The following is a 10,717-nucleotide window of genomic DNA, read 5'->3' on the forward strand; positions in this document are numbered from 1 at the left end:
TCATAATAGCAAATTTTAATATTATTTATTAGTATAAGTTTGTAAAAGGGTTATTTCTCGTGATATTTATTTATGGAGGATACTTTAAAACTCATTGATGTCGAGTTTAGTGAAGATGTTTATGTTAAGTTTTTGCAATTAATTGGAATCAATATAATTATTATAATACGATTGTAGTATCTCAATAATTTTTGGTGTCAAATATTTTGTGTGTGACATTTAAAATTTAAACAGTAATAATATAAATTAAATTTTGAAATGGTGAAAGATTACATTTAACTCGGAATATAACATCCATTAGTGTTGAGTTATGACTAATAGTTTTTTTAAAAATTATAACATATTTGAAAATATATTTACAAAAACCTTAAATGGAAGTCAGACATATGTATGGGTGTCAAAACCCCTAACAGAACCCTAATTTTAAAACCTATAATAAGCAGTCAAATTTGTTAATTTTTCATAGAAAACCAAAGAAAATCTTTTGCATTATACTGAAGCTTACATTGGCAAGTATGTCAAAATTTCAATTTCCAAGCATATTATAATCGTGGTTGATTTATTGAGATATTTGAATAAGGACATGTTGCCAAGAATACAACAACATTTGAGTATTGTTTTGTAGCTTGAACTCACGGTAATGAGTTTAGATTTGTTTGATGATAGAATCATTCCTCAATCAAAGAAAATCACTTTCTATAATGCTTGCTAAGTTGAAGAAATTATTTTTGTGTCATCATTAATGTCTACATTGATTGAACGATGCAAACCGATGACCATAAGTTTCATCTCTCATGCTAATTTTTCTGGGATTTATCTTAAAACCTTGCACATTAACTTAACATTCGAATACGCCTTGTTAAGGACAAAAGATTGATTGGATATGTGATGCAAATTTGCTTAAAAGTTATAAAGGATTCATCCTCAAACATTTGTAGTTTTGATTGTTTCACACTAGTGATTCCTCCATTGTGGTTTGAAGTATTGTCCAAGCCTCACAAGTAAGAAAACGCTTGGAGAGGCACCTAAAATCTTGGTGGTCTGTCTTCCTCAATTCACCATGTTGTTTGTTTCAATAATAGAAGGTTCCGAATCAGATAATATAACTTTTCATGCTTTCTCATAAATCGAATCTATAAAGGCTGTTATACGTGCCTTTTAATAGGAATAATTCAAGCCATCAATCTAGAGCCTGAACTTCCTTTCATGATTCAACAATCAATAACATGATCCCACTAAATAATTGAGTAACTGTTTGTTCAGGTATAACCTGAGAAATAACCCAATCAATCTTACCAATATTACAACCTGTAGAATTATGTTTTGCAGTGATGAAATGTTTGTGATAATGAACAATGTTCCGATGTGTAGGAGATTAAGTGAGGTTGAAGAGATTAATTTCAGTGGCCAAAAATTCGCCCATATCACTTATCATAATTCCCAAATTTGTTTTGATCTAAATGGAAAGATGACCCATTAATCCTTTACATTTACCCCTCACAAATTTACTGCATAAAACCATATAAAAAATTCCCAACCAAATATAAACTCAATGATAGTAAAAACTTATTGCACCTTCCGCTGCTTAATAATAAGCTAGACCAACATTGAAGTATTAATATATGAAAGTCAAATACATATCATATATTTTATTCTGCTTCAAATGCTTCTTTTTTTTCCCAAGTTTTGAATGAGAGAAGACAGCAGCTTATCTGGAAGCTTCAGATTCATAGATTACAACGTTCTAAGTCTACTTTCAATGCTCTTACATACACAAAATAATATGAACTAAAAGAAATAATTAATATCTTGACTTAAGGCTTTGTTAGGTGCTGGATTGTCAGGTGATTCACCAAACGTATGTCCAAATTCCCGATGCAAATCATTCTTACCTACTCTTTAACTAAAATATAAGAAAACTAATGGCAAACTGTTTTTAATCAGTTTATGCAAGTCACCTTCACAATGTGACATTCAACAGATCTGAGCTACTATGAATTGCAGAAATATACTCTCTCTTTTTTTTTTAGTGATACAAAAAGATTCCCACAATGAGTTCAATGAATGTGAAAGCCTTCTATAGTTCCTAAACACTTGGACTCAAATATATATATAATCTGATTTTATATATATACATGCTTAATCTGAGTGCCTACTCCAGTCAAAAAGTTAAAATGACATTGAAATCCATTGGTTTTTTTTTTTTTTAATTGAAAGCAATCAGCAACCATGTACCATCGGCTTTTTATCACCGATGCAAAGGCGACCTCCAATCCAAGTTCTCATCGGGGAAATCTTTCTGGACTTCTTTTGGAGGAATGAAGCAATCGAGGGAGAGTCCCGGGACGTTGAATGCAACATCGTCGATGGTCCACGTCTCCTCCATGCGAGTAACAGAGAGGCCTGCCTTTAAATTGTCACCGAATCTCGTGATGATGACATTAGATTGACCGGAATGTGCGACCATGACACCTTCTACTAACCTATAGTCTTCAATTTTGGTAGCCATTGTGGTTTCCCAATATGTAGGGTATGTTCCAGGTGACTGAATCCTGGTCAAGTAAGAGTCTTCTATAAACACCAGCAGCCCACTTCTTTGGCTGAAGTAGCCAAATATGACATGCTTGATCATCTCCGCGGTGCTATCGCTCCGATCAGCCAAGTCCACTTGATCAGCAGATAGTTTCAACACGAAGCAATCGGTGCTGGAGATTCTTTTCTCTCCCATGTACTGAGCTGAGGAAAATACAGCTGATATTGCCATAGGGTCCAGTCCCTACATGAATTATTCCATATTCTGATTATAAAATGGGACCATCTCCAAAAGAAACATTTAGGTACTGGTTGTTGATAGCCAAAACAATAGAGTACTCTTTTCAACTTCCAAAGCAAAATGTGTTTTGATATTTCATAATTCAGAGCAGGAAAATATCACTCGGTGAAATGTGAATGAATAATAAAATTAATTCAACTGATTTCAAATCCTAGAACGTGTCAGGGAAACCAGATCCGATGTCTTGGGTTGTTGGATCTGGTTTAAGGTAAGATCCATTTACAGAATAAACAGGTTTAGATTGGCCATTGAGACAAAGATTTCAACACTCATATATTGATGCCATGCACATTAATCCCAAAGAAAATAAGTAAACAACCCATTTTGAGAATTCATCCATAGTTACATGTAAAGCAGCTGTCACACTACACCTCAAACAATCACAAGTCAAGATACCATAGATCTAACTTAACTCATAAATTATAAAAAAGTAAAAGGAACCCTGCCCCAATTATTGTTTATACCAACAAATGGGACCAATAATAGTTTTAAGCTAAGAAAAGGGACAACTACTTTGCTATAGCTAAGATAAGTAAATCAAACAAAGATTACTTGCCTGAAGAGCTCGGCGTAGAGGACGAACACCACCTTTGGCTGCATGTGCTCCTAGCCAAGGCGTGCGCCGCCAAGCCACATTGCCATCACTACCTGCTATAACCTTGTGACCACCCACAACCAATTCTATTAGCCATTTATTAGGTACCATTTGCCACATAACAAAACAGCCTTTTTGCGCAACTCCGGCAGCTCCAGCCACCGAGCCTACTGTGGCACCCAGCTCATCTACCATTGCCATTGTTACTTTCCCGGTCACAAAAATGTTCTTCACTGTTCCTTCCGATTTCCGGCATCCTGTTGCTGCTGTAAAATGTTGTATAATGTATTGAGCTGAAGATGATACCTGTTATGGACAAAAGTTTTGATTCTTAATTAAAGATGATTATTTTGAGTTGAATCTGAAATTTCCTTCAATAATTTCAATTTCAAGTTATACATGAGCAAAATTAGACACACTTATCAGTACTGCATTGTTTTTCATTTTCTTTGACCCTACAAATTTTGGAATCTCTTTTTTTTTCATTACATCTTCAAACAAAATATACTTGAAACCTAACAAGTCAAGGGGGTCCATTCATAAAAAGAAAGCAATTAATTAGAGGATGCCAAAGGCAACTTGGATGCTGTTACAATGATTCCTCGCAAAAACATCCTCGAAATGATAATTGAAAGGATCAAGATCCAACATTTTATATAAGTAATTCCATGTTGAATGTGTTCACTTTGAGGAAAAGAAAAAGCAAATGAATAAAATATTTGAAAGACTTTCTGATTAATTAAAAAAAAATCACCTAGCTTTTTACACAAACTCAAGTTGATATTAAAAAATAAAAATAAAGGACCCACAAAAGAAATGTTACTTTTTTTTCCTTTTGGATGCTTTCATGGTGGGAAGCCAGTGGGCACTTTGAGGCCACCATATCAGTGGAGAGGCACTATAGAAACCAACCCAACCTTGTTCTCTTTGCCAGTAACACTTTACCACAAAGGCACAAACACAAAGCCATTGGTTACTTTTCATAGATTCCAAATTAAAGAGTAAACAAATACTCGTTTACAACACATGGTTTTTAAAGAAGAAAGAAAAAGGAGGCAGAAAAACAAGCTCCAATGAGACTAGAACCTTAAAACATGAATCCAATATCAAGTGATCCAAATGCCAATAAAATTCATGCATTCAAGCAAAATGTTAAAAAGGAAAAGAAGCGGGGTGTTAGTTTACCTCATTGATGGGTGGTTCGGAAAGGGCGGAAACAGGGAAAAGAGGGCAACCCAAAACGCTTAAGAGGATTTTAAGGTCAGACTTCTTGTTAAAGACAAGAGAGAGATGAGTTTTGAGCCAGTTTTTCCATGACAGGCCTTTCTTCGAGCAGTTTGCAGAGTCGTCTTCGCTTATTGGCTCTTCTGATAAGGGGGCCAAACGACTCATCTGCCTGCGTTTTGTGTCAGTTTCCAGACAAGGAGAGAGAGAGGAGAAGAAGAAGAAGAAAGTGAAGTAATGAAATTAAGAAGGCAGGCAGAGGAAAGAAAATGAGAGAAACGGTACTTAAAAGGAAGTTGCTTTTCGTTTATCAACTTTGTGTACACGCTGTTTCAGTGCGTGCAGTTCAGCTTTCTCTTTCCTTCTCTTTTATTCTGTCTCTTTAATTTTCATTCGATCTCAACTAAACCATTTTAAATTCGCTATCACCATTCGCGACTCAAATAATTCTTTTTATCTTATAAAATAGATTCTATTATGTTGAGGGTGTTATTCTTGTTTTATATTATATACTCAATTTTCAATTTTCAATTTTCAATTTTCAATCTAAACCTTTATCATTTTAATATTTATATATTTTTGTTTAACTATTATTTTATTATTCTTTTATAAATATATTTATTTTATAATTCTATTTTTGCCAATTGAGTCTTACTTTGATTGGTATCGACTATCGATGTTATTGTCAAAGAATGAGGAAGTGGGTTTAAATATATTGAAGTACATTTATCCTCTTATTTATGAAGCGAAAAAAAATTATGCTTAGTTCGAACATTATATCAATAAAATATAACAAGCATATCATAATTTAGTATATAAAATTAAAATTATCTATAGAAAACATTTAATTAACCTTTAGTGGACTTTAATATATAATTATTTAGTAAATGAGTCAAGGACGTTCTCCTTTAATATTATTTTTAGTTATTAATTTAGTTCTTATATATATGATTTTGGTGCATATCTCTAAAGAGTTTATTTAATAATAGTTCTTGTTTTTCTTGCATGAAATTTCATGTATTATCGTGTCATTAGTAAAGAGATATTTTTAATCAGATATGATCATGACTTTATTAAAAATAAGATTTTATATAAATATTTAAAATTTTAACATAAATTAAAACACAAAAAATATAAATAAAAGCATGTATTATGGGATCTAGTATTAACATGCAAACAAAAATATACGCAGTGAAATAACCAAATCACATTTTTTTTGTGGATTTTGGAATTAAAATAACTTTGAGAAGATCGTGACATATATAAGTGAAAGCTTAAGTTAACGACGTGGTTCCACTCCAAGTTGTATTATTTTTCAAATATAATGATTTTTTCTTTAATATTATACGTTAAAACCTATAAAATAATTAGCAGGTATTGAAATTGATAGGATAATATGACTGGATTAGCCAAGTTCAAAAGTTATTGATTATCATTTTCAACAATATTTCTCTGAATCAATGATAACATTGGGTTAATACTTGATTCCTCACCTACTGAACAAGTTGTAAAGGGTAATTATGAGATGGTAACCTCGTAGCAGATCTTGCTTTATTTTCCTATTTATTATTTACCACCCCTGCAAAATAAAACTAAATATTTTTATTTTTATGTTAATTTTAAAGTCAAGAAAACCAACAAACTTTTAAAATATATAAAATTTTAAATCCTGCATTTTTTTAATATTGAAATTTCTAGTTATAGCTTTTAAATTTAATTAAGATCTCTTGAATTTTCTAAAATTCTTATTAATCTCTCGAAATATTTAAAATTTTAATTAAATTCTCAATTTTATTTTAAAAAATCTCCGTTATTGCCTTTTACCAACAAACTTCATTAATTAATCATATTGTTAGCTGAGACGTAATATGGTAGACATATAAATCCATAAATAAAAAAGTTTAAAGTATTCTTTTATTGAAAGAATTATTCGTCTAATTTGGGTAAAAATAAAGGAAGAGAAGAGAAGGGGAGAGTGGCGCGTGGGGGAGAGTCGAATGTAGGTGTATAAAGGGAAGGGTTGGGTTGGGTGTAGAAAAGGAGGAGCTTTTAAGGGAGGCAAGGCAGGTGACGTGTCCACATCTTTTCTCATTAGCAGTTAAGGCTTTTCTTCGCTTCTGGTAGTTTTGCTTCTCTCTCCTTGCATTAATTGACTTTTCATTTTAGTTTGAAATTTCTGGCGCAAGTTTTAAATTATATTTGCCTATTTTTCTAACAATCCTTTCTAAAATATTAAATTTTATACATCACTATCAAAATATAAAATCCATTGAGTTTTCCATAAATCCACGTTTGAGTTTGATGAGTGATTCCAATTTAAAATATTTGTTGCTTTGTAAAATTATTTTTTGTAAACTCACAATTCAGTATATTAACACTTTTGATAATTTCATAATTCACGTGTAATATCAACTTACATAAAGGACAATAAAATATTAATAAACTCCCCATGAATTATACCATAAATTATATTTTAACCCTCCACAGAAAAAATAAGTAAACTATTCTATGCACTTTAGATGAATAAGCAAAATAGCCGTTAAATTTAGTATTTATATATAAGGTATAATAATAAATTTAGTCCTTTATATTTACATATTTATTCAATTTGACACCTATTTTTTATTGGAAGTAAATTAGAAATTTTTAAACTAATAAATGTAATGGTAAACAAGGCCTTGATAGCAAATTTTAAAAATCAATTAAGCTCTTTTAAAATTTTAAAATTATTAAAAAACCATAAAATTATAAACAAAATTCATAAAAAGCTTCAAAAATTAAAAATAACAATATCGATCTATTAAAAATAGGAGTCAATTTTTTAAAATCTTATAACCATTAGATTTTAATGGGTCAATATTTTTATATTTTTAATAAATTTTAAATTTTGAAAGGGTTTAATTGATTTTTTAATTTGTTACCAAGTTTTTTATCCTTCAAACCTTATTAGTTTAAAATTTTTAATTCGCTTCCAATAAAAGGGTAAGGATCTATTTTATTATATATAAACATCAAATTTTAATAAGAGGGACTATTTTGCCCATTCATCTCATGTGCATAAGCCAATTTTTCAATGGAAGGGCTAAAATACAATATATGATATAGTAAGGGGGTTTATGATACTTTTGTTTCCCACAAAAGATAGATAAGGATTACTACATTTAATGAAAAAACCATTTCACATAACTAAGTTCCCCAGTTTGTTTCAGTTGTACACCAACTTTTAGTAACTAAAATTAGAAAAATCAGTTGATGGTTGGTTTGGGAAAATTTAATGTGTTTCTTTGTTCAAAACAAGACTTTGTTATAACTATTGTGTACCAATGGACCTTCATCCAAATAAACCATAAATAAGTTTTAAGATACAAAATATTTTTTTTAACATTAATCTCATATAGCCCCTTCCTCGCCCTTAAATAGGAGGACAATGTGTTTCAACGCACTCAAACTCACATCATCCTGCACCGACAATAATGCCTATGTCAATCAAACTAAGACTCAATCAATAAATATTTTTTTTTGCTTATTCTTTTATTTTTAACATTGAATAAATACCCTTGGAATATAACTTCTATTTGTATTAATTTGTACTATTTAGACGGAGACTATGTTTGATAAATTGAAAAAGAAATAAGTGCTAAAAATTAAAGGTTGAATTTAAGTTGTAAAATATATTTGATATTTTATCTAAAATTAAATATTGAATATAATTAAATTGTTTGATAAAATATAATATAATCTCGAATAAAATGAAATAAAATCATTAAGTTTATTCTTTATTAAGTGATAAATATGTCCCTATCTACTCATATTTTTTACTTTTTAGAAAATATAATTATGTAATAATTTTATTATGGATCAAACATATTTAAAAGAAATTTTCTTACACTTTATCAATAGAGCAAGAGATTTGATAATTGGAAAAATCAAAAGTTTAAATATTTGTTTCTTAAGAAAATTATATATAGGTAACAATTTCATAAATTTCATACACATAAACATAAAGTAGGCAATCTAATAAGTAAATTGAAAAGCTAAGTTTTCAATGAGTATCTTAGCCTTGTCTTTTCCCAATGCAAATATAGTTTTCATTCAATTTTAAGCTTGGTTTGATAAGGAATTAGAAAAAATAAATTAATTCAAAGTTATTACTTTTAATGATTTTTTTATATTTTTGATTTTTATATGTTTGATAATTTATAATAGAAACACTTTTATATAATTTTTCTAAGAAAAATTTTGAAAATTGATAAGTAAGAGCTACTTATTCCTTATAAAAAATATTTTCAATTTAAAATTCAATTAATTTCTTTGCATTTTATTTGTTTTAATATTATTTTATTTTATAAAGACTTCGGGTTTAAAATTTAACATTAATTAAAATAAGGTAAAATGTTTAAATTTTAAGAATAAAATATAAAATAAAACTTAAAATTTATATTTATTTATTATGTACTTAATTTCAAGTAATATATGGAACATAATTTATGAGTTAAATTTTGTACTTAAATTTTCAATATTTATTTTTAAACACTTACTTTTCATAATTTTTAAATTTATCAAATAGCGTCATATTTATTAAATAATAATCTAAATTAGAATAAGCATCTATATTATTATTTAAGCCCTTGAGTTGGTGTCACCCATCAATCACTCAGTTGAGAAATTATCAAAAGCTCATCCTTTATACAAAATGACAAATATAACTTTGAGGGTGTTTTTGTCTTTTCAATTTTAATAAAATCTAAAAAAATACGTATACTTAAGATTTGAACCTAAGATACCATAAACTTTAATATCTCAATTTTATCATTTTAGCCAAAGCCTACTTGTTTTATATATCAATTTTATAATTGTTACCTAATTCTTTCACTGAATTTGTGAGTGTGTTATAATCTAGTAAATGTAAAGCACGAAGAATTCTCTAGTATAAAATTAGATTTGTAAAATGAATAAATGTTATTTTTATTTTAAAATTTATATCTTACAAAGCACAACTAATCCTAAATTTTTAAAGAGTGTAGATGGTGTGTAAAGTTTTTTTTTTATAAGTATACAAGTATAATATAATACAATAAGTTGTAACCCCTTATTCGACCCGATTGCTGAGTTCAAGCAACAAGATGTTAAATTTGTTGTCGGAGCAATTACTGATAATTTCACAGTAAAATCATCATTTCACATCATCAATCATGAAATATACAACAATACATCATTGAATAACATGAACATTCTTTCTCAGGTATTATACGAGCATAAGAATGTTTTAAAGTAAACCTGAGATTAAATTGGGACCTTTTTGTAACATTTTTAAAATGCTAGAACAAGTTCACCGTAAATAAATCATTCAAGTATTCAATCATGTCATAAACATCTAGATATTATGATATACAATCAAATTCGAACCTTAATCGAGCTTACGAGAGCTTTTTTAATGACCTGAACACGAATCATGACCAAATTGTAAGGTTTTGAAAGTTTGGGCTTGACGTTGTGACATCATTATCTCCATGTCATGACGTCACCAAATAGTTTGTCACATCACAATGTCGGACCACACGGTGTTGCGACATCGCAAACTATTGATCGATGTTGTGACGAGGGATATTCCACGTCACTAAAATCCTATTTTTTTGTAAAATTTGGCCATTCGATACCTATTTTGTGTCAAACCAAATCAATAGCTCATTTGGTGCATAAAATGCACACTTGAACCTACACAAAAACAATCCAAAACATATATCAAGACATCCATTTAACCATTCCTAATACTAACTAAACCAAAAGATCACAATTGACACCAAACTTATCCATGTCACCTATTCATACATAATCTATACTAATATGCTTTTGAATCATTCAACATCATACCAATCATTCATGTAACTCTTTTCAACTTAACTGATCTAACATTTTCACTAATAGACATCAAAACATATCAATACAACTTGTATCAATTCAACCTATTTAACCATGTCGTATATCCATTTCAAGTCATCATTCATTCATACCATTCCATGTTCAATAACCCTTACAAATGCCATTCAAATATCACAACATTTTAC

The 10,717-nt window shown here is 29.4% G+C and overlaps 1 protein-coding gene across 2 annotated transcripts; it reads right to left on the bottom strand.

Moving 5' to 3' along the window:
* Positions 1 to 1,923: 1,923 nt before the first annotated feature.
* On the bottom strand, positions 1,924 to 4,927 carry LOC105799574 (uncharacterized). 2 transcript variants are annotated; one of them, XM_012630211.2, is made up of 4 exons: positions 4,614 to 4,762; positions 4,252 to 4,367; positions 3,390 to 3,734; positions 1,924 to 2,776 (listed from the first exon to the last, which is right to left on the bottom strand). In XM_012630211.2, exons 2-4 carry the CDS (start codon positions 4,309 to 4,311, stop codon positions 2,249 to 2,251), a joined length of 933 nt encoding a protein of 310 aa, XP_012485665.1. In that variant the 5' UTR covers positions 4,312 to 4,367; positions 4,614 to 4,762; the 3' UTR covers positions 1,924 to 2,248. The 2 variants fall into 2 exon arrangements, with proteins under 2 accessions (XP_012485665.1, XP_012485663.1); XM_012630209.2 differs by lacking the exon at positions 4,252 to 4,367 and having other exon boundaries at positions 4,614 to 4,927.
* Between the last annotated feature and the right edge of the window lie 5,790 nt (positions 4,928 to 10,717).

This window comes from Gossypium raimondii, chromosome 9 (assembly GCF_025698545.1).
Source record: "Gossypium raimondii isolate GPD5lz chromosome 9, ASM2569854v1, whole genome shotgun sequence".
NCBI classification, from domain to species: domain Eukaryota; kingdom Viridiplantae; phylum Streptophyta; class Magnoliopsida; order Malvales; family Malvaceae; genus Gossypium; species Gossypium raimondii.